The 24382-nt window shown below is 43.4% G+C and overlaps 4 protein-coding genes and 1 long non-coding RNA gene across 5 annotated transcripts; all 5 read left to right on the top strand.

The window, feature by feature from the left end:
• Positions 1-21: 21 nt before the first annotated feature.
• On the top strand, positions 22-2817 carry nmrk1 (nicotinamide riboside kinase 1). The gene is made up of 8 exons (XM_067228062.1): positions 22-217; positions 431-521; positions 933-981; positions 1177-1342; positions 1572-1643; positions 1830-1936; positions 2307-2390; positions 2664-2817. Exons 1-8 carry the CDS (start codon positions 186-188, stop codon positions 2666-2668), a joined length of 606 nt encoding a protein of 201 aa, XP_067084163.1. The 5' UTR covers positions 22-185; the 3' UTR covers positions 2669-2817.
• Positions 2818-3599: 782 nt separating this feature from the next.
• Positions 3600-5977, top strand: LOC136932794 (hibernation-specific plasma protein HP-55-like). The gene is made up of 5 exons (XM_067228059.1): positions 3600-3625; positions 4046-4757; positions 4894-5161; positions 5373-5520; positions 5699-5977. Exons 2-5 carry the CDS (start codon positions 4055-4057, stop codon positions 5891-5893), a joined length of 1314 nt encoding a protein of 437 aa, XP_067084160.1. The 5' UTR covers positions 3600-3625; positions 4046-4054; the 3' UTR covers positions 5894-5977.
• A 918-nt stretch (positions 5978-6895) lies between these two features.
• On the top strand, positions 6896-16630 carry LOC136933084 (protein NLRC3-like). The gene is made up of 10 exons (XM_067228465.1): positions 6896-6970; positions 7764-7825; positions 8203-8445; positions 8719-8761; positions 9434-9483; positions 9588-11367; positions 13851-14021; positions 14174-14323; positions 14590-14639; positions 15027-16630. Exons 2-10 carry the CDS (start codon positions 7801-7803, stop codon positions 15530-15532), a joined length of 3018 nt encoding a protein of 1005 aa, XP_067084566.1. The 5' UTR covers positions 6896-6970; positions 7764-7800; the 3' UTR covers positions 15533-16630.
• LOC136932798 (uncharacterized) lies at positions 11956-13542 on the top strand. The gene is made up of 3 exons (XR_010874767.1): positions 11956-12023; positions 12764-12946; positions 13485-13542. It is a non-coding gene; the product is annotated as an uncharacterized lncRNA (long non-coding RNA).
• A 2664-nt stretch (positions 16631-19294) lies between the features above and the next one.
• Positions 19295-23024, top strand: carnmt1 (carnosine N-methyltransferase 1). Its single transcript, XM_067228060.1, has 8 exons — positions 19295-19443; positions 19803-19998; positions 20092-20258; positions 20373-20513; positions 20791-20969; positions 21085-21198; positions 21569-21672; positions 22124-23024. The coding sequence occupies exons 1-8, from the start codon at positions 19295-19297 to the stop codon at positions 22319-22321; spliced, it is 1248 nt and encodes a 415-aa protein (XP_067084161.1). The 3' UTR covers positions 22322-23024.
• Positions 23025-24382: the final 1358 nt, after the last annotated feature.

Below are 24382 nucleotides of genomic sequence, written 5' to 3'. Positions count from 1 at the left end.
ATTGAAAAAGATGTCTCTTAAGCAAGATAAATAGTTCTGTGGTAAACTGTATACTGGCTAGCTTAGAGCTACAGTGAGCACATATCTACCTACAAACCACTTTGTGCTTAGCAAAAGCGTATAGCAGGCTATCAACGTTCTTAGCTCAACGTGCCAAAGGTCTTAAACCCCCTCAAAGTTCAAACATGCAGAAGAGTCTAGTCGTTGGAATAGGAGGGTAAGTTAACATTGTGAAGGTTGCAAGATGATGACTTTCTGTATCAAATTTGCATGTGTTCACAGACCATTTGATCTTTTTTTGTTGTTGCAATTTTGCTCCCTTCAGCTTCCTAGATAGATGATGGACGGGTTTTTTGACATGATGCACAAGCAAGCATAACTGTCTTATTCATATTCATTCCTTCATGTTAATTGCATGTTGCCGTCCCAGCACGACAAATGGAGGGAAGTCCACTTTGTCTCAGAGTCTTCAACAAAGAATCCCCAACAGCTGCATTATTGCTCAGGACACTTTCTTCAAGGTGCTGACCATCTCAAACACCATCTCTCACCCTAAATGGGCTTCGCATTTATAGCTATCGTCACTGTCATAAGTAGGAGTGGGTACAATCTAGGGATGGATTTGCAGGTTCCCTTCTCCTTGACCATCCTCCTGTCCTGTTTGGAGAGTTATTTTATTTATTATTATTTATTTTTATTTGCACAATTCAAGCAATACAATTACAAAATAAACAATCCTAATAGAGATCAATGAATATCGCTGTGCAGGAAGAGGCAAAAAGCCAACTGGGCTTATTTGAAGCCTCTAACTATATAATATTAAAATATTTTACAAAAGTAGAAACATAAAATGAAATATGCATTAAAAAAAGAGAGGAGAGGTGTCTGACAATTATCTCTCTCTCTCTTCCTCTCTCTTCCCTCTCATTCAGGATGACTCAATGGTGCCAGTGGACAGCAATGGGTTCAAACAGTATGATAGTATGGGCAGTATTGAGTTTGTCATTGTTTGTGAATTATAAGTGAATGAGTCTCTGTGACACCACAGGGACGAAAGTCATTTTAGCACACACATGAATTCGAATTCGAGTTGAAATGACTCACTTCAAGACCAACCGTGTTTGTGTGGCTCCGTCGTTTGAGTGTGCTCTCCGTGTGATTCTGGGTACTCTTCAGCGCTCAACGCCATCAACATGGACCTGATGATGAGGGAGGTGGAGTTGTGGAGGACAGATCCAGGTGTGTATCTCACGTCTAGGGGCACTGGCCCACCGCCAGAGACGCCAGACCAGGAGAAGGTCTACGTTCTCATCGTGGAAGGGTTCCTCATCTTCAACCACAGGTAACAGCAGCAGGATTGGATAGACAGGTCTGACATGAGTACCTCTCTGTAGTTTTCCTGACTGAGTGCATGGTGGTTTTCTATGTATTTATCCAGATGTTTTCCTTGAGAAGGCACCATATATATATATATATATATTTAAACCAAAGCCTGTGAATGATGAGTAATAAGGATCTATTTCAGTCAGCAAACAATTCAGAGGTCCATCCCCCCATCTTTTGATTGACAGACCGCTGAACGAATTAATGGACATGAGATACTTCCTAGAGATCCCCTTTGAGGTTTGCAGAGAGAGGAGATGGTGAGGGTTGCTGTTTCCACAGGGATGGATTTCTGTCTTTTATTGAATATTTTTTGTTCATAAATCTGGCTAAAGTGGCTGTGTGCCATTTCCTGTTGATAAGAATCATGGAAAGTACATATAGTTCATCTCTTCTTTGATTGGCCATGGAAAGTACATATAGTTCATCTCTTCTTTGATTGGCAGCTCACGAGTGTACAATCCCCCTGACCCTCCGGGCTACTTTGACGGACATGTTTGGCCGATGTATTTGAAAAACAAGCAAGAGATGGAAGATACGGTGTCAGGGATAGGTGAGTGTGATTAAAGATCACATTTGTATTTGATGTTTGAGAAAGATATAGACAGGTGCTGGTACTTTGGTCCTGGCATGTAGTTCATGATCATTTTTTTTTTTTACAAATTATGAAAGTACCAACTTTGGAATATGAAAGAAGGAAAGTAGTAAAAAAAAAAAGAAGAAAAAGATGCAACTACCTTTTATGCATCCTAGTACAGTTTGGAGAGTGCCAACATGCAGACCTTTTGTTCCTGCATGTGTCACATTTCATTAGGAGGATAATTATGATGAGGGGATGATTGCTGATAAAGCAATTGAGTGATGTTAGCAAACTTAATGCTAAGTGCTGTAACCAGACTGTTTATCTTAATGTCTCCTTTAAGTCGTATTGGATGGATTGAAGTTAAAGGAAGATTTGTTAGCATCTGTGTGTGAGGCTATAACTCGTGAAATGCAGAGCCTCGTGGGTAAGTTTGCTACATTTGTTTATTACTTTTCAGTGGTGTAGTCCACTATGAAGTAGTGGGCATACCGTCATTTCACTAAGCCTCCAGCCTCCCTTTGCATTCCCTCACCCATGTATCACTGCACATTTAAATGGGCTAACAGGAAGTCCTTGTGGGCATACGGTGTATGCATGCATATGTAGTGTACTATACCACTGCCATTTTGATACTGTTTGAATGTATTTTTTAAACCTTTTGTACTTTGTAACCAGTATTCTTGTTTTTGTTTCACAGGGTAACACTGAGCTTTGTAGGATTTGTGGGGGATTTTTCTGCCAAGAACTGTTGTGATTTGATGGAGGACATAAATATAAACTGATTGGATAAGGAAATGAAAATGAATTTTATGCAGTAAACATTACATTTACTGCAGGCACCACAGACTAACAATGCAATCTTCTATTTTAAGATACTACTTTAGGTATTTGATATTACCTCAAAAATCTACAACAGTTTCTGTGACCATTGGGACAGGCTGTTAAAAAATGTGTGTCAGTAGTTCAAAGTCTAGCAGATTTCTCCTGTTGTCTATCGTCGCTGCAATAACTCTGACTGTAATGCTGCTATTTTAACCAAAACATTCAAACTTGCATATTAATATTCCTAATAAAGTATTCAAATACATGGTCAATATCTGCGTAATAATTGTTTTATTGTGATAATTTGAGATAATAAAAAAAAGTTTGCATTCATAAGCATTGAACAGTGGACATGAACAGTATTCTTCAGGATTAGATTTAATAAACTTAGAAAACAACACTGCAACATGCAGCAACTGCAATAATGAGACTCTGAAATGAAAATGGAGACATGTCACGGACAGACTGTATTGATGTAAAAAATTGGCATCAGGCACAAATTCTGATTAAGAAAACAGCTGTTAAATCTTCTGGACGTAGCACTTCTATTCCCCAAATAGTAAACAATGTTTTTGATTTTAAAACCTTGTATCTGTGTTTTATTGCGTAACCTTTACAAATGGTGTTTGTGTTCCATGTCTACACAAGGGTAGTGCCATGGCTGGAGATCTTGTTGATCAATAAGCAGTAATCATTACACAAAACAAATATGGAGGCAGGGCATGTGGCTTCAAACAAACATGTTAAAAGTTCAATCCCCCCCTACAAAAGGACATCTTCGATTTAGTATATGTGCACAGACTTTAGGGAAAAGCTCTAATCTGTTAAGCGACCCAGGTGAGTACAGTAACTACTTATTCTCTACTAGATTTTATGAAACAATTTAACAATACTGTTTTGAAAAGATGAGGATAGGCAAGGACAATTTAAAATAATAATAATAAAATGTTCTCTATTTTTTAGTTAGTTTTATGTTTACCCTAGTTCTTCCCAAAGGGGTTGGTTGGATATCGATGCTTATCTGTGGGTTTCTGTGAAGCCCTTTGTGACATTGCTTATAAAAAAACGACAGTGTACAAATGAAGTTTGATATTATACATTTGCTTTTAGACAGCTGAAAAAAAATTAAAGACAATGTTTACATAATTAGAGCGACTGAGACTGTCACCAGATCACAATCCACGAACAACAGCAAACCCAATTGAACCCAAGTTCTTGTATTCTTGTTGAGTCAGTAACACCATGTTTTTGTGTTAGTTTACCAAGATGCGGACGGCTTTGTGTCTCTGCGTCATTTTGGCAGTGATCTGTTCAGGCTTAGGTCATGAAGGCAATGACCACCACCACGGCAAAGGTCATGGAAAGGGCAAAGGTCATGGAGAGAGACATGGGCACGGACACCATCACGGACACAAACATGAGCACGGGCACCATCACAGAGACAACGGCACCCAACTTCACCGGTTGGTGAAGTTGGGCAACAGCGAGTTTGCCTTCCGTCTCTACAAGCACCTGACGACTCAGCCCGGATCCCAGGGCAAGAACGTTTTCTTCTCCCCGATGAGTGTCACCCTTGCCCTGGCCTCGCTGTCCATAGGTGCCAGGGGTCAGACCCACCAGCAGCTGTTCAGCGGCCTGGGCTTCAACAACACCCTTCTGACCCAGCAGGCGGTCGACGAGGCCTTCAAGACCATCATCACCGTCGCCCGCAACGGCTCGTCCGGGGACATGGGCATCGGAGGGGCCCTGTTCATCAAGGACGGCGTTGTTGTGAACCCCGAGTTCCTGGGGGCCTTGGAAGAGTACTACCTCTCCGACAGTTTCAACATAGACTTCACCAAGACCGCAGAAGCCACGGACACGATTAACACATTTGTGGGGAAGAAAACATACGGCAAGATAGACAAGTTGGTCACGGACCTGGACCCAAGCACTGTCATGTACCTCCTCAGCTACATCTACCTCAAGGGTAAGATGACGCCATTTTATAAATGTGCAACAAATCCCCCACTGACTGGATAGAGGGAACTAGTGTTGAGGACGTTTTCTATCCTTTCTTCCCCCCCACCTTGACCTCAGTGTTTGTTGTCTATTATCCAATTTAGGAAAATGGGAGGTTCCTTTTGACCCTAAGGATACCAGAGAGGACGATTTCCGCATCAATGACCAATCAACAGTTAAGGTCCAGATGATGTTTGTGGAGAGTCATTTTAGTTCCTATTATGACAGGGAGATCTCCACCACTGTCCTCCGCCTTAAGTTCAACAACACCCACACCATGATCCTGGCACTGCCAGAGAAAGGCTTGGACACTCTGGAGGAGGTCATATGCAAGGACCATGTCAGCAAGTGGCGCAAGTGGATGCAGGCTAAGTATGAACTGGCTTTTGTGTATACGTATGTATGGATGCATGGATGGATGTGTATTTATGGACATACAGCTAGGGGTTTCTTTGAGTAGGAATCAATGAATTTGTTTGTGCATGTGCAAATGTGTCAGCTGTAATGCAATTTGGGCAGAGAAACTAAATATTAGAACCCACTCTCTATTTCAATTTGTTTTACTCCACATTTTTCTTTGAAGGAGATACAAAGTAGCTATCCCCAAGTTCTCCATCAAAACATCCTACTCCCTCAAGGATGTCCTGAGTGGTATGGGAATGGAGGATCTGTTCACAGATGTCGCTGACTTCAGTGGCATTTCAGAGAGTCAGAAGATGAAAGTATCTGAGGTGAGTTCAGATAAGGTTGTAAAAACGTCCTCAACACATCATATGAAATCAAATGACAGTTATAAAAATTTGACTTATTTTTTATTGTAAAAGTTTGCTCAGACGGACTTGTTTGAGGCAGAAGAGTACGGTTGAGGTGCAGTGTAAGGTGTAAACTGTGCTACTTTCTTGCCTCCAGGTGGTGCACCAAGCCACCTTAGATGTGGACGAGTTGGGGGCGACCGCTGCAGCAGCTACAGGAGTTGGCATCGTCCCGATGTCCTTTTATCGCGCCCCTCTCCTGAAGTTTGACCGTCCTTTCATGGTGCTGGTCGTTGACTCGGTGACTGACAGCATTCTTTTCATGGGCAAGATTGTGGACCCTACCAAATAAATACACGAGTTATTTGGCATGGAATTTGTAGCCTACTTTGTATGAACATGTGATCGATTGCTTCACAATAAAATGTTGACTGTTTTAATGTGTGTGCCAGCTTTCATGAAAGGTTGATTCATAGAATAGTTTATAGGCCCTAGGCCAGGGGTGGGGAACGTCCGCCCCGCGGGCCGGCGAAATCATTTGGTCCGGCCCGCCATGGCACTGCAGGAACCATATTATTAGGTGCATTATTCGTTGGCAGCAGCACTATTTTAATATGTGTAAGAGGACCGTGGAGGCGCGCAGCGTTGCGTACCAATGTACCAAAAAACTTGTATGTACAAACAACCAATACGTTATTGGTTTGGGCTAAGCCCGAATGTTTACAACGTATGGTTCCGCGCCTGATTAACACCCAGATCGATAAGCAGTCTCAAAAATAGTAGCAATATAAAAAATAATACGATCCCTTTCCGTAATCATGATACCCCCCAAGAAATGTTCGATGCACCCCTAGTCAAAGCAGGCTGCATCCGTGCCAGCTAACATCACAAACCTCACCAAAGATAAGCAGTTCCAGCCATCACATTAGGGGTGTGTTAATTAAATGTTTGACGAAATATAGCAGGCACATTTTTAAGTTGATAATTCTGTACGGCCCTCGAATGATTTGATAAATATCCAAATGGCCCTTGGCAGAAAAAAAGTTCCCCACCCCTGCCCTAAGCTGTATGGACCAAACCCGCCTAAATAAAAAATACATGTATCAATAAATTTAGGCTATTTATACATAACAAAATACAAATTAAAATAAATAAATGTATGAAAAAAGATTAATTACGTTTTTCTTTTTTTTTACATGGCCATTTATTTCTGTATTTATTTATTTTTGTATTTATTTCTTTCCTCATTTCTTTCTGTGTTCATTTAGTTCTGTATTTCCGTATAAGGAAGTAAGGCGAAAGACTTCGGAAAGTGGATGACAGTTTTTAGCTCCTAGACTATAAATATTGCCTACACAATCGATCGTTAGTTTATTCGAGATTTAGAAGTAGGCCTAGTCCATCTGTCTCCGTCTCTTCTATAAAACAGGTAGGTCGATGATCAAAACGCCTTCTCGGTTTGAACGTTGTAGTGGAATCGGTCAACTATTTCCAGTCAGATTTGGTAACCGACTTCCTGCTTTCTGGTTAAATTTAGTATTATGTTTTCTTTTTTTCTTGTTAAAAACGCTCATTAAAAACGTCATTTACTGCATAAACATTGCAATTCAGTCAGTAAAACAATCCATGTTTCACGGAAGACGAAGGTTTACAGACTCGATGAAAAGGCTGAAAATAGGGAATATTTAAGTGGTATTTTATTTACCTACTATTATCCAGGACTGTTACAGCGTAATACAACATACTTTAATTTCACATAGCCTATAGTATGTGAAAATGGGTTCTTATTCTAGGAAGAAGAATACGTTTCCAATATTTGTGATTAAAACCAAGTTCTGCAACTTATTCTGTACAGAGCCATAGAAAAAGAGAGTTGCGACACCAACAACTTCCATTCTCTTTTTCTTTGGCTCTGATTCTGTGTAGATGGGGATTTCCAGTAGATGTGTACTGTAGAACATAGGCTACTAAAGCCACCATAAGGGGTCCTACCAGGGGTCAGGATAGTCTAGTTATGGTGATAACACACCATTACATTTCTCAGATACGTGAGTAAACAATGGATGTCTTGGAGCAGGATAATGTAAAACCATAGACCTTTTATTAAGTACACCAAGAATCAAAGCTGTGAAGGGGCGGCTCAGAGTGACCCACTAGAAAAAGAAAGAGAACACAATGCTCAAGATGCACAATACTTTTGTAATTTTGTTTCCTCTTCTCAGACTGTTCCCCTCTCATGATAGACAGACTGACTCTAAGATGGAGAGGAGAGGTGAAGACAGAGGTGAGGTATTTATACTAAGATGTAACTCCAGACACACGTACATTTACCAGAATATTAAGTACTTCTGCTTTCCATCTCTGACAGGAGATACAATGTTAATAATATTTTCTGTTTTGGACCTGACAGAAATCTAGTATGTAGTATTTGTAGTTGTTCCAGATGCTTATTTTCTATTCTGTTTCCCTCTCCTCTATTTTATTTCCCTCTCCATCCACCCCTCTCCCTCTCTTGCCATCTCTCTCTCTCTCTCTCTCTCTCTCTCTCTCTCTCTCTCTCTCTCTCTCTCTCTCTCTCTCTCTCTCTCTCTCTCTCTCTCTCTCTCTCTCTCTCTCTCTCTCTCTCTCTCTCTCTCTCTCTCTGATGTATATTGTCTCCAGAAGCAGAGTTTGTGGACGGACACAGGTCTTCTCTCATACAGAGGGTTACCATGGTGAAACCCATAGCAGATACCCTGCTACAGAAGGGTATGATCCATCCTGAGCGCTACTCCAAGATAGAAGCTGCCCCGACCAGCCAGGACCAGATGAGGAAGCTGTACAAGGCGTTAACCTCAGGGACGGTCAAATCAGCCTTCTACAGGATCCTCCAGAAGACAGAACCGTATTTGGTCCAGGACCTGGGTAAGCTCTGCTAACATCTGCTGTTTATCTAATCTTCTAACAATGAATAATGTGAAACAATGTGAAATGTACAGAAAACTCTTCTCTCTATGTATCAATCTACTCACAGGGAATGCTCAGCAAAGTAAAAGTGAACCTAGGCAGATCTTCACTGAGTCTACCTGATCACCACACCACATTGGTGCCATGTGTGTTTAGAGTCTGGAAGATTCCAGGCTGCTACCAAGTCACACTCACTTCTGTGTTTAAATCTTCTTGTCTTTCATAATATAGAGGGCACATCCCAGGACCCACAAGGCAATGCAAAACCACCAGGGTAAGATGAATAGCCTTTTATTTTGGAAACAGGGAGTCAGGTGGCTGAGCGGTGAGGGAATCGGGCTAGTAATCCGAAGGTTGCCAGTTCGATTCCCGGTCATGCCAACTGACGTTGTGTCATTGGGCAAGGCACTTCACCCTACTTGCCTCGGGGGAATGTCCCTGTACTTACTGTAAGTCGCTCTGGATAAGAGCGTCTGCTAAATAACTAAATGTAAATGTAAAATGTAAACAGCTGAGACTCTGGGATAACATTATAATAACATAATAACTCTGATATATGATTTGTATATTTATTTATATATGTTACTAATCAAGTGCAGTAGAAGTGCTGACAGTCACTGTTTCTCATTCTCTTCATCTTGATCAGTGGTTAATGATAGACCTCTTCATTATACATGTTCTTTACAAGTGTGTAAACTTTTGACCACAACTGTATGTTACTAATCCTATAAGTGCAGTTGAAGTGTTGACAGTAACTGTCTCTTATTCTCTTTGTCCCTCTTGACACCTCCTTCCATCATCACTTCCTTGTTTACTGTCTTTACATTTTCCCCTCTCATCCACACATCTCCTTTTCCCAATTTCCCATCTCTCTCCCTTTCCCCCCCTTCTCTATCTCTCTCCCTCTGTCTCATTCTACAGTGAGTAGTGAGTCTCCAGTGTGCAGAAAACCAGACCACATCCTGCACATTAATGTATCCTTAGCCAACAACATTTGTACATAAACTAATCCTTTGTTAAATACACTGTAAATAACATATTGTTTTGGTAATATATGGAGTCTATGTTTATATGTGCTTCTATGGTACTTCTCCTAGCAGTAATACTCAGAGTTAAAAAGAAACTTCAAGATAGTTTGAAGATAAAGTTCAGACACATCTTAGAAGGAACCACAGAAGATGAGACAACTCTCCTCAATAGCATCTTCATTCCACTCTACATGACAACGGGGGAGAGTGAAGGGGTCAATAAAGAACATGAGATCATGCAGATTGAATATCCATCCAAGGGCAAACCATCATCAGAAATGCCAGTCCACTATAGTGACATCTTCAATCCCCGAGATGAACAAGAGACAAATATCTTGACTGTGCTGACGAAGGGCATCGCTGGCATTGGAAAAACCATCTCAGTGCACACGTTCATCCTAGACTGGGCAGAAGGGAAATCCAATCAGGATATAGATTTAATCTTTGTGCTTCCATTCCGAGAGCTGAATTTGATCAAGGGTGGCTTCAGTCTACATGGTCTTCTGAAGGAATTTCATCCAGAGCTTAAGGAGATAGAAGATGTGGAGAAATTCAACAACCACAAAGTGCTGTTCATCTTGGATGGGATGGATGAATGCAGATGTCCTCTGGATTTCCAAAGCAATGAGAGAGTGTCTGATGTCACAAAGGAGTGTCCAGTTGATGTTCTGCTGACCAACATCATGAAGAAGAATCTGCTTCCCTCTGCTCTCCTCTGGATAACCTCCCGACCTGCAGCAGCCAGTCAGATTCCCCGCAGAACCGTCAACATCAACCTGGTGACAGAAGTTCGAGGGTTCCAAGAAGAACAGAGGCTTGAATATTTCAGGAAGAGATTTTCTGATGATGAGGACCTGGCCAACAGAATCATCGAACACATCAGGACAACAAGGAGCCTTTACATCATGTGTTACATTCCTATCATGTGTTGGATTATCGCCAAGGTCCTAGAACACATGTTGAGACAAAACAACAGTGGAAATATCCCTCAAAGTCTGACTGAAATGTACATTCACTTCCTGATCACTCAAACGAAGCTTGCAATGGAAAAGTATCAAGGGGGAACAGAAATGGACGAAGAGAAGATCTTAGAATTAAGAAAAGACTTGATGCTGAAATTAGGACAGCTAGCATTCGAACAGCTCGTGAAGGGGAGTGTAATATTCTATGAGGAAGACTTGAGAACATGTCGGATTGATGTTGATGAAGCTACAGTGAAATGTGGACTGTGCACAGAAATCCTGAAGGTAGAACGTGGGCTGTATAGGAAGAAGGTGTACTGCTTTGTGCACCTGAGCTTTCAGGAGTTCCTCGCTGCTCTCTATGTGTTCTACTGCTATGTCACCAAGAACATCAATACTCTGGAGTCCTTCCTGGAGAACGTGTCTGCAGAGCAGCCCCTGCATGAGTTGCTGAAGAGAGTCGTGGATAAAGCTCTACAGAGTAAGAATGGACACCTGGACCTGTTCCTCCGCTTCCTTCTTGGCATCTCACTGGAGTCCAACCAGACTCTCTTACAAGGCCTTTTGCCCCCAACACAGAGCAGCTCAGACACTGATGAGGAGATGAGGAAATACCTCAGGAAGCCAGACGTAGAGAATATCTCACCAGAGAGGCACGTCAACCTCTTCCTCTGCTTGACTGAAATGAAAGACAGTTCTGTACATGAGGACATTCACCAGTTCCTTATCCGAACTGACCATGCTCTCTCAGAGGATCACTGCTCAGCACTGGCTAGTGCACTTCTGATGTCACAAGGCGAGCTGGATGAGATGGACCAGAGGAAATACAACATAGATCGTGGGGGACGGATCAGACTGATTCCAGCAGTGAGGAAATGCAGAAAAGCTGTGTATGTATTCATCTTAAACTTGCAAGCAATGTATCACATATGTTGATCTGACTCTTTTTATTTTTGTTTGGAGTTTTACACTGGTAATTAAATCTAACCTGGCCTAATCACTTTAAACATTGTCAAAAGACTATAGGAAACAGGCAAAAAATTATCCTATTAATGTTAAAACTATTGTATGTTTTGTAATTAATTTAAATTGTGAACTACGCTGATATAAGTGTAGAGGAAACCAGATATTTACACATTTTAGGGGTTGTATTGTGGACTCAAGACACGTGTTTAAAGGTAAAGTATGGGGTCTGTTTATCTAGTAAGTTTAGTCAAAGGAGTAAATAACATTAATATTACAATAAGATGGTCTTTAATTTGATGTTTGTAGAGGTGTAGGAACCCTGGATGTGATGTGAATCCTGGCTGCCAAGAGACCTCCAGTCAACAGTCTTAACTTCATCACACTGCAGCTCATGAATGTTCTGTTTCTACAGACTGACTGACATGAAGCTGAGACATGAGGGCTGTGTATCGCTGGTCTCCTCCCTCCAGTCACCAGGCTGTCCTCTGAGACAGCTGCACCTGGACGGGATAGATGAGGGTGACCTGAGTGTTGTCTATGCTGCCCTGAGAGGTCCACACTCTAAACTGAAGACACTGAGGTCAGTACCTGTAGAGGAGTTTTCACATGATGACAACACAAACATGAACACATTGTTGGACAGTTGGGTAGGTTGACATGGTCATCCTGAGAGCCAGTTATGAAGCAGTATATTTTAGTTCAGCTGTTTTACAGACCACTCACCGTCCTTCAGATTCACTATAGGACACAGAAGGTAGGAGAGATGGGGAGGTTGTTTGAATTTATATACGTCTACCACTCATAGTTACTATTAGCTGGGTTACATTTACATTTAGTCATTTAGCAGACGCTCTTATATCCAGAGCGACTTACAGTAAGTACAGGGACATTCCCCCGAGGCAAGTAGGGTGAAGTGCCTTGCCCAAGGACACAACGTCATTTGCATGCCAGGAATCGAACTGGCAACCTTCAGATTACTAGTCCGATTCCCTAACCGCTCAGCCACCTGACTCCCAAATGGTTACCATAGTAACCATTCAAAAGACACAGTTGACCGTGGAAGAGTGAATCAGTGTATCTCTAAACACACCTCCCATGTAGTACATCACTGGCTGTATGGATTACATACGCTTTATAGTAGTAGTGTAAACACTACAAAATGATTTGCAACAACAGGAATATTATCTTTATGTATCAGGAGAAACACACAGGTATGACAGAGGTGTAGATGTGATGTGAATCCTGGCTGCCAAGAGACCTCCAGTCAACAGTCTGAACCACTTCATCACACTGCAGCTCATGAATGTTCTGTTTCTACAGACTGACTGACATGAGTCTCAGACCTGAGGACTGTGCATCACTGGCATCCTCCCTCCAGTCACCAGACTGTCCTCTGACAGAGCTGCACCTGGAGGATATTCATGTGTTATCTGTTATTGATGATGACATGGGGGTTGTCTATGCTGCCCTGAGAGGTCCACACTCTAAACTGAAGACACTGAGGTCAGTACCTGTAGAGGAGTTTTCACATGATGACAACACAAACATGAACACATTGTTGGACAGTTGGTTAGTTTGACATGGTCATCCTGAAAGCCAGTTATGAAGCAGTATATTTTAGTTCAGTTGTTTTACAGACCACTCACCGTCCTTCAGATTCACTATAGGACACAGAAGGTAGGAGAGATGGGGAGGTTGTTTGAATTTATATAAGTCTATCGCTCAGTTACTATTAGCTAGGTTACCATAGTAACCATTCAAAAGGGAATATTCAACTCAGCAGAGTGAATTAGAGTAATTCTAAACACACCTTACATTTAGTACATCACTTGCTGTATGGATTACACATGCTTTATCAAAGTAGTGTAAACACTACAAAATTATCTGTAACAACAGGAATATTATCTTTATGTATCAGGAGAAACACACAGGTATGACAGAGGTGTAGATGTGATGTGAATCCTTGGCTGCCAAGAGACATCCAGTCAACAGTCTGAACCACTTCATCACACTGCAGCTCATGAATGTTCTGTTTCTACAGACTGACTGACATGAGTCTCAGACCTGAGGACTGTGCATCACTGGCCTCCTCCCTCCAGTCACCAGACGGTCCTCTGAGAGAGATGCACCTTGGGGGGATTAAGGATGATGACCTGAGTGTTGTCTTTGATGCCCTTAGAGGTCCACACTGTAAACTGGAGACACTGAGGTCAGTGCCTGTAGAGGAGTTTTCACATCACAGGCAGAGGATGTTATGATTAACATGATCATGTTATGGTAACACTGTCATTGAAAATACTTTTGACTAGAGATGCATTTGAACTTTTGTGGAATATATCATTGTAGTATCACTCCTGTCTACTAGTAAATCTTCATGTTATCATGTGTTTCCTCATGTCTGATTCAGGTCAAACAGGTGTTACCTAACGGAGGACAGTTGTAGAAAGTTATCTTCAGCTCTCAGCTCAAACTGTCACCTGAGAGAGTTGGACCTGAGTCACAATGACCTGCAGGATTCAGGAGTGAAGCTGCTTTCTGATGGACTGAAGAGTCCACACCATAGACTGGAGATTCTGAGGTCAGTGATCAGAGACACATGGAACCAGACAGGGACACAGAACCTGTTGAAGAAGTCAATGTATGTCAGCCAACAATGTACCCAGTGATGTCAACAACACCCACCAGCAGAGGGCAGCAGTGTTGCAACGTCCTGTTCAATTCTCTCTGCAGGCTGTCGTTCTGTGGAGTCACAGAGGAAGGCTGTGCTTCTCTGGCTTCAGCTCTCAGCTCAAACTGCCGTCTGAGAGAGTTGGACCTGAGCTTCAATCACCCAGGAGACACAGTTCTCTCTGGTCCACTCTGTAGACTGGAGAAACTCAAGTTAGTGTTGGTCACTGATATATTTCTCTTCATTTGCCATGTTTAATGCTGAGTAGTTGATCATTATTATAGAATTATGTTTTGGTGAAGTTCTGGGCGCCTAGTTACAAAAGCTGTTTGTGTTTTGATGTTCTGTGTTTCTCATGTTGGTCTGAGAACAGTCAGGTCCTGAAAAGGAGTTACACAGCCAGGTCCCTTTACTTTGTTCATCATCTCTGTTCCTGACCACTCTTCATACACTGTGTGTGTCTCTCTGTCTCTCACAGTCTGGACCACAATGAAGAGATCTGGGTGAAACCACAGCTGCTTAAGAAGTGTAAGTGTTGTTTTGTACATCCAAAATTGAGACTTGATGTTGATATAGTGTTTGTGTCTGTGGTGGGGTTAGAGATACACACATACAGTACATACTGACACATTTACTCACTGACACACACACACACACACAGAGGCAGTTAAACTATACCTGGCGTCACTGTGTTGCTCGTCAGTAATGCTTCCACTCTTACTGGGTTCAATCCCAGAATCCTCTGACTAAAAATCACACTTGACCATTTGACAGAAACAACCTCTCACTCACTGACCAGATGGAAATGTAAACACGTGTATCTGTTCATTCATTGAAGAGTGAGTTGAACCGATTCTACTTGGTTACATCCAGACACACACAGTTCTGATCCAGCCTCTCTCCTCTGTTCTGTAGATGCCTGTGATCCAACACTGGACCCAAACATAGCTCACAGAGTACTCTCTCTGTCTGAGGACAACAGGAGGGTGAAGAGGGTGAAGGAGGACCAGCTGTATCCTGATCACCCAGAGAAGTTTGATGAAGTGCAGCAGGTGCTGTATAGAGAGGGTCTGACTGAACGCCATTACTGGGAGGTGGAGGTGGAGGGGTGGTTTAAGGTAGGAGTGACGTATAGAAGCATCATTAGGAGAGGGAGCAGTGCTTCCTGTTCACTTGGAGACAACGACAGATCCTGGTGTCTGCGCTGGTCTGGTTCTAGACTCTCTGTTCATCACGATCATGAAACCACTTTAATACCTGTCATGTTCTGTAACCCCAGCAGAGTAGGAGTTTACCTGGACTGGCCAGCTGGGGTTCTGTCCTTCTACATTATCTCCTCTGACACAATGACCCACCTGTACACATTCATCACCACCTTCTCTGAGCCCCTCTACACAGGGTTTAGGTTTAATACGATCTAGTGGTGGGCCGTTATCGACGTTAACGCGCTGCGTTAACGTGAGACTCTTATCGGGCGATAATTTCTTTTCCGCCGTTAATCTATTCTCAAAGTTGGGTTGGGAGCTGGGTCTGTACTACGCAAGCTATAATGACTTTCACCTTGATATTTTAGCGCGGATGTATACCTAGCCGAATTGCACTGTAGGGGGCGAGAACGAGTCTTTGAATCTGTGTGTATGCCTTGTGTATGAAATTATCACATCAAACGTGACGTGCTAACATGGATGCAGCTATGAAGCCGCCTGGTTTGCTTCAGGGAAAATGTAATTTTAGGAAGCTTCCCAATGGAAACCTCGACAAGACTAAGGTTGTTTGCACCTTGTGCTTTGCGGAATTAGTTTACTGTAGGAGTTCTTCCAGTCTCAAATACCACCTAAACGCAAAGCATCCCTTAGCTAATGCGGAAGATGCCGGGCCAAGCACTGATGTAGCGCAGGGGAAGAGTCGTCGTCAAACTACGATGTTCGAGTGCAACCGAGGCAAGCCCATCAGCACAGCTCTAACAGCTTTCTCAAGCAGTTTGTGATGCATTTTGGAAACAGGAGATGAGCTCCTGGTCTAATGCGCCACCTGGCTTGAGAAACCCGTTCTCAAAGACTTACTTTTAGTCATTATTTGGGTAGCACACATAATTCAAATGAGCTATTTTAATCTAGATTAATCTAGATTAACGCCAAGATTACAGTGAGATTAATCTAGATTAAAAAAATGAATCTATGCCCACCACTAATACGATCTCATCCTCATCCTCACCCTTCTCAGGGACACAACATGAGTCTCCATGGAAACATCCCAGCTCCTAGTGCACACACACACACATCAGAACATCACACACTCATTCACACACACTCACAAACATCACACACACATACCAGAATGTATTGCCTAATTACACTATGACATTGTTTTATATAGGTATTCATTAACTATATACACAGTGGTGCATGCTATCAGCATTTTGATAGTAATATATTCATACAGACATTATTCTGGGTTCTATTCCAAACAGGGTCAGTGGCTTCACCTATTTTGATGCATCAATGTACATTCTATTGTGTTACCTGTGTTTTCATTATACTTATTACTTATTCTGTAACTGTACATTGTGAGTTACCTGGGCACTAATAAAGTGAATGAAAGTGAACACCCAATGTAAATGTGTTGGTATTTATGGTTACTTCTACGTAAACTGAAAAATGTGGCCTACACTATTTTATTCCTCTCAAAGGGGTGTTTTTTTGTTTCTAACCTTTCAGCTTGGTTCCTTGAGACTTGTGTCTTGGAAAACAACAAGAGCTCTGGCCTCATGGTCACGTTGCTTCAGAAAATAACTTTACACAGAATTACAGATAACTTCATGCACTGTTAACTCAGATTGGTACATTGTCACCGCACCTGTTCCCATAGCGACAAAAGCGTGCAAACCGACCCTACGGCAGGGTGGGAAACATCCTTTTTAAACACAAGTAAAACTATATAAATATAAACATCCCTGTATATGACAAAGGGCATAGAACCACCCCCAAAACAATAGCTAGGTTGTAGTTACCGAGCACAAGTCATCTACATGAAACCTAACTTGACTGAACCACACAGACGATTGCACCTTTTTCATTTTTTAAATTTCTTTATGGAGACACGCCCCCAGGCTGTCAAGCCAATGAGAGAGGAGGAGTAGAACATCTCTGAGTCTAAAGGGAGGAGGATACAAACCACTGTAATGCCATCTCAGCATCCTAAAAAACACTAACGTCTCAAATTCGTGGGAGGTGGGAGGACTCTTATATTTCTAGAACCAGACCTGCCACTCAGCCCAGGGCAGCAGGTAAGAACTGAGTCCAGGAGAGGGGGAGGAGGCAGGGAGAGAAGGGAGGAGGGGGGCAGGACTGTTGTATTTCTATAACCAGAACAAAAGGAAAGAGGGAGGGGTCTGATGATTGGAGAGAGATGGTTGAACTGATGAGAGACAGAGAGAGAGAGAGAGAGAGAGAGAGAGAGAGAGAGAGAGAGGTGGGAGAAAAGGAGGAAAGAGAAAGATAGGAAAGAGTATTTAAAATCTCAGCCCAAAAACAGATTTGTCTTCTACCTATGAATGTTTGTGAGTTTAGGTAGATGATGATATTGGAGTGTGTGTGTGTGTATGACAGTGTGTGTGTATGAGTGTGTGTGTGTCTTACCTGCGTAGGGCACTACAGATCTCCGAGGGGAATGATTTCTTCGTTGATAAAAAACTTGATGGTCTCCTCCTCCCAGTCGTCCATGTTGCTGTCCAGCTCGTCCGTGTCCACTCCTGGAGAGAGAGGTCAGGGGTCAGGTGAGGGGTCATGGTTAGAGGTGAGGGGCAGGTGTACATCTCAACTCGTCTGAAATATATGGCATCCCGGCAACGATTAGCTGTCAAGAGACACCGATTAACAGTTCATCCCGTTAATTAACGGTTAGTATCCTACCAAAATCGTTACTTGGAGCCTTCCCAAGTGTTGACTGAACGCGAAAGTCTACCGGTTTACCTTTAGAAGAGGTACCATGCCTCCCGCTGCTCCTATACCACCCCGGTGTCTTACAGAGTGGGTTACTGGGCGTCCGGTCGGTGGGTGAGACAGTTCACCAGAGCGGAGCAGCAACGGAGCCACTGGAGGAGAGAGAACTCCAAATACAAACCCTCGCCAGATGTCTTGTCAAAAGACTCAGTGGTTTGCTTTGTTTCAACAGGTCCAACAGTTCCAAAAGTACCTGAATGAGTGTTAGGTTCAAATATTATGACATTATTCGTCAATACCACACAGAAACCATAAAGTCTCTCAGCATAGGGGATTTATGTCGGGGGGGTTTTTCTCCATGGAAACAGTCCCACTCCTGTTCCAACACACCTGTGTGACATGATGGGGTGTGGTCGAGGGTAACACTCACACACAAATCAGAACATCACACACACACACCAGAACATTTTGCCTAATTACAGCATGACATAGTTATCGATAGGTATTCATTAACTATAGGCCTATATACACAGTGGTGTAAGCTATCAGTATTTTTATAGTAATGTAATGTTTTGTAGTAATGTTTGCTTATTTTGATATGCATCAATGTACATTTCCCAGTCCCACAGGGAAAAGGGTCCAACTTCAGCGCTCTCTCCTCAGCCCTCCCTAAACCAGAACTCTCTCATCAGGCCCCTCTAAACCAGAACTCTGAGGCCCCTCTAAACCAGAACTCTCTCCTCAGGCCCCTCTAAACCAGAACTCTCTCCTCAGGCCCCTCTAAACCAGAACTCTCTCCTCAGGCCCCTCTAAACCAGAACTTTCTCCTCAGGCCCCTCTAAACCGGAACTCTCTCCTCAGGCCCCTCTTATCAGGTGTAGCCACGATAGGACTAGGACTTTTGACTTTTAGTAGGTAGTGCAAATGCCCAGCAAAGTAGCCTATTGCATGCAGTATCTGCATACAATCGGGAAATGGTTTTGTGGGTCCAAATAGCCAGAAAAGTATGCTGACTCCCATGGAAATGCAGAATGGTACCTGAGCAGAACATGCTGGCATTTTGGGGTCACTGTGTCATGAGATATAGGCCTGCTAGGCTAAGTAGTATGGTATGATGGGTATGTGGACGTAACATAGTGATGGATAGTCAGAAATTGTGATCAGGCTATCAAGATCGACTTCTTTTCCTGTATCTGTCTTTTTTCTCTCTCGATTGGTTGAGCCTGTGTGGTGCTTTCAGACATGGCCGAAGAAACCGGGGAGCTAGCAACGGATGGAGAGCAAGCAGAAGCGTATTTTCATAAGAAAAGGGCTAAATGTACGCCGGAAGAGGAGGCGAAGCTCGAAAGGCAACACTTTTGGAAAGTGATCGATGCGTTTAGATATTATAGGTACTGCAATGACACGATAACGTTACACAATGATTTTAACATAAGAACTGGCAGGCTAACTGGCTAGCTTGATAGCTAGCTAACCCACCACAACAAAGTTCACATGTACAGTCGCTTGTTTCTCGCCATTATTTTGAATAATAATGACCATGTCATTTAGACGTTTTTTACTGACAGTAAAAAAAAAAAAATCAAGCTAGCTATGTGGTGCTATATAATCGTTTTCATAACGGCGATGTGTGGAAATTGTTCGCGCTAGAGCTAGCTTGAAGTGCTAGGATCCTTGACAAGTTGGCACGCTTTGTTTTATATATTGTCATGTCATATTGTCGTAAATAGCGTCCTAACTGCTATTCCAGAATCCATGTACAAGAGCGTGTGAAGCGCGCAGAGAGTCAGTACCGAAGTCTTCCACAGCACCATCAGATGCTTCTCCCGGCGGTCCCGTCCAACCTCGCCCGCATCCAGTACTGTGTGGACCACAACCAGGATGTACTGCAAGCCATCGTACTCAACTGTGTCCACATGTTCGAGAATATGGAATACGGCGAAGAGGTGAGACTGACTTAACACACACTCAGTACACGCCACCTTCAGTGTCAGCATAATGTCCGTTTATCCTTTGTAATGGTCCCTTTGTGTCGTTAGGACGACCTAAGGAAGGTGCGGCCATCCACGACGTTCGACATGGACAAGCTCAAGTCAACCATCAAGCAGTTTGTGCGAGACTGGAGTGAGGCGGGTCAGGCAGAGAGAGACTCCTGCTACCTGCCCCTCATCCAGGAAGTCCAGAGACTCTTCCCCAGTGACCAATAGTGAGAAGACGCACACACACACACTTGTGCACACATTTGACATTTACGTTTAGTTTATTTGAGTGTTGTTTTGACATGATGTATTCCTGATGTGTATGCTGGTTTTCTGTCCAGTGACTTGTCGAAGGTGAGCGTGCTTGTGCCAGGGGCGGGGCTTGGGCGGCTGGCGTGGGAAATCGCTCGCCTTGGCTACGTCTGCCAAGGCAATGAGTGGAGCTTCTTCATGCTCTTCTCTTCCAACTTTGTCCTCAACAGGTATTTCTGTCTGTCACACACACAAAACACACACACACACAGAGGCGCTGTTGGATGAGTTGCTTCTATGTGTCATATTGATTAAATTTTCAGACGTAAATGTGTTTAATTAATTCAGAACCTCAGCAAATTGTGAAGAATGGGAAGGATATAGAAACATTTTAACTAAGAAGATATTACACTCGAATTTGCAGAAGAAAATTTGTCCCAATAGTATTAAGGTTCTCTTCAGAAAGTGCATGAATATTTGACCTCAAACTCTCCTCCTTCTCTGCAGATGTGACAAGGTCAACTCCTTCACCTTGTATCCGTGGATACACCAGTTCAGCAACATCAAGAGGTCAGCTGACCAGACCCGGCCAATCACCTTCCCCGATGTCAACCCCCAGAGCCTGCCTCCAACCTCTGACTTCTCCATGGTTGCCGGAGACTTCCAGGAAGTGTACACCGAGCCAGGTGAGTGAGATTTGAACCCCAGCGTGGCCCAGCGAGGGAAAAAGCTACACTGGCGAGTGATACCCCCGACACCTGTTCCACCCCCACACAAACATCTCGATGTTTATCTCTACAGAGTCCTGGGACTGCGTGGCCACATGCTTCTTCATCGACACGGCTCACAACGTCGTTGACTACATCGAGACCATCTGGAACATTCTCAAACCCGGCGGCGTCTGGATCAATCTGGGTGAGACCTCAACCCTGAACAGACCATACGCCTCAACAGTGGTCAGTTTTCTGGATTCTCATCCTAAGCACACGTAGCAGTTTTTTGTTTCTGTTTGGTCTCCACGATGGGATACACTAGCTGGTGAATGTGTGAATGTGCAGTTCCTTAATAATACCAGGTGAATGTGTGAATTACCATTGAATACAGAGGTTACAGTAATGTCAATATATAATAGTAGGTGAATGGCTGGTGAATAGCTAGTGAATGAGGTTATAATAATGTTAATACTTAGTTAATAGTTGGTGAATTACTGGTGACAGGGTGAATGGCTGCTGAATGTGTGCGAGGCTTCACTAAACCAAGGTTGTGCTTTCGCTCGGCTGCCCAGGGCCTCTGCTCTACCACTTTGAGAACATGGCCAACGAGCTGTCCATCGAGCTGAGCTACGAGGACGTGAGGGCGGCCATCATTAAATACGGCTTCGACATGGAGGTGAGTGGGAGGGGACGTGAACAGACACCCTGATGCACCTCAGCTCCTGCAGTCTCAAACACTGCTGCCGTCACTAATGAGCTGTAAGATTTGTGCTGATTAGCCGGTCTGGGTGATTGGAATCAGCCAAGTGGATGGGTGGAAGCTCCACTTTCTGAACCAGAAATGTCCACAACTATTTAATGCAGGGCTGTCCAACGCAGTTCCTAGAGGTCAACCCTCCTGTAGGTTTACCTACCTCCAAACCCAGTTGGAACTAACCCGATTCAGCTCTGTCAACCAGCTAATCATAAGAATCTGCTGTGACAACATAGGATTTGAACAAAAAGTTTGTATAAGAACGGTAACTCTCTCAGGGAACAGGGTTTTCCAGTCCTGATGAACGAGACGTGTTCTGATGCTCGAGTGTAACGTGCGTGAACATGTTTAAGACGTCCCTGATCCGTTACAGGTGGAGAGGGAGTCAGTCCACACCACCTACACGGAGAACGCCTGCTCCATGCTCAAGTACCTGTACGACTGTGTCTTCTTCGTGGCTCGGAAACCCGCCCACCTGTACGCCGATGCCAACGGTCTCCAGGAAGTGCCGCAGGGCCACCCGGCGGCGGCGTCGCCGCGGCGGCAAGAGTCTGGCGACAGTCTGACGTGACGTCCGGCGCGGGCCGAGCGACGTCACCCAGAACGGAGAGCGAGGCACGCGATGATAAAAACGAAGCGGAGAACTAAGGAAACACCACGACATGGAGTGGATTGATGTTGGTGATTTTTTTCCCCGTTATTTTTTGTATCACGTCATCGCTGAAGCTGCCAGTTTCCCCCTCCACTCACTGTCTGAGAAGTGTGTGTGCTTGGTTAAGGACAGAAGATGCACCCTTAAGCACAGAAGTACACACTTGGTCACAAGTTTCACATTGTGACATTGCAATGCCATGTGTGGGTTTGGACAGAATGATGAGTCATGATGTAGTGAGAGTTTTGTGGAATTTTATTGTACTACGTTAGTGGTGGTATAGACATGCAATATTACTGACAGGTGACAGACTATTGACCAGATCTGTATGCATTTTTTTCAGCCTGCCAGTAATATGTGCCATAGTTGTGGAGTGATTACTGTGGAGTTCCATGGCCTGAATTGTCTGCATCACACACCCAATGTATTTATTGCAAAACATAGTATCACCAAGTTATGCTATGACTGGGAATCCTGAGCCTAGCAAATGCGTCTTAGCATCTAGTTGTCTGTCTGCTGGTGATAAGGGGTTTGAAAATAAAAGTTGTTTTAAACTTTAAGGCGGGACTCTGAATGAGTTCCAGCATTACTTATTGGATTTTGCGTCATAATAAAGACATACACTTTTAAAAATAGTTTTGTTGTTTGGCACATTTTTATGGTAGTTTGTTTTAAACATGTTATTTATATAGTGATTATAGTGGATGCGCAACAACTTGGTGGTGGGCGGACATGGACGCCGGATACGCGCTCCCATTGGATAGATTCACCACCCTACGTCGAGCTCCAACTCACTTTCGCACGATGTGTTCCTAGTGATTATTGAAGTCGTAAACGGCATCTGCGACTACTGACTCGCTGAAGTTAACAAATCAACTTCTCCGACTACCTGTGATATACATGTGGAGCTTGCATTCATGACGAAAAGGCGAGCAGAGCAAGTTTTGTTTAACGACGTTCCCTCCAAAAGATGCGTCTGCTTATCAGGCTGCTTTGATACGCAGTTAGAAAGCATGGCTGCAACCGGGGGCTTGAGTCCGCCATCCTTGCTCGCTTTGTTGGGTAGTCGGTGCAGAAAGAGGCCGTTTTATTTCGAAGACGAAGAGGAACATCGTGGAAAGATGCAGCCACGTAAGATTGCAACCATCGACCACCGTATGTGCGCGTCGTTTGATTCGCCGACTATGAGTTCTGGAAGCTTCCTAGACAGGAGCTGTGCAAATTCGGCATCTTCATCAACAAATTCCAAGAAACGTGCACGAGAGGACTCAAGCATTTCCAAAACCGCTTCTCCTGAAGTTGTAAGTAGGCCAGTTGTGGGATGTGTATGTGTACTAGTTCGAATACGCTTGCTAACAAATCCACGAAGACACCAATTTCTTATGACCGCTAGATGTCGCTAGTAGCACACGCTGTTGCCTTTCACTTGGGTATATTTCATCCAGATTATCTTCTTGTGTCTTAACCCTTTACTAAAGTATATAGTGCCGAGTTGACCAAGACTTCTTAATGCAAACTAAACCTGTCTCATTTGTAATACTTCCTCTTTCTTTTCATGTTCACCCAAGGCCACACACAAACACGTGAACAAGGAAGAAGATGACTTGAGCCGTTTCAACTCATTTCAGTACTGGCGGATGCCCTTGCCACAATTGGATCTGTCTCTAATAAACACCGGAGATATGGAGGACACTAATAAACTGTCCTGTGTCAAAGACTCCTCTGATGCCATGGAGACCTGAGACGAATCAAACTGGACTTGACACACACACTGACATGCACACAGCACTGTCACAATTAGTGTAGCATAGCCTAAATAAGAACAACACTATGGACAATGTATTATGATGGTTCTGACTTGTCTAGTTATAGACTCCCCAATAACATTGAGTTAAACACACACACCATAATACATCACACAAGCCGTATACACTGTATTTGAGTGCGACTCAGCCTCAAGAAAGAAGACTTTCTCACTTT

The sequence above is a fragment of the Osmerus mordax genome, chromosome 24, assembly GCF_038355195.1.
Source record: "Osmerus mordax isolate fOsmMor3 chromosome 24, fOsmMor3.pri, whole genome shotgun sequence".
NCBI classification, from domain to species: Eukaryota; Metazoa; Chordata; class Actinopteri; order Osmeriformes; family Osmeridae; genus Osmerus; species Osmerus mordax.
This window is presented reverse-complemented; position numbering and strand designations above follow the sequence as displayed.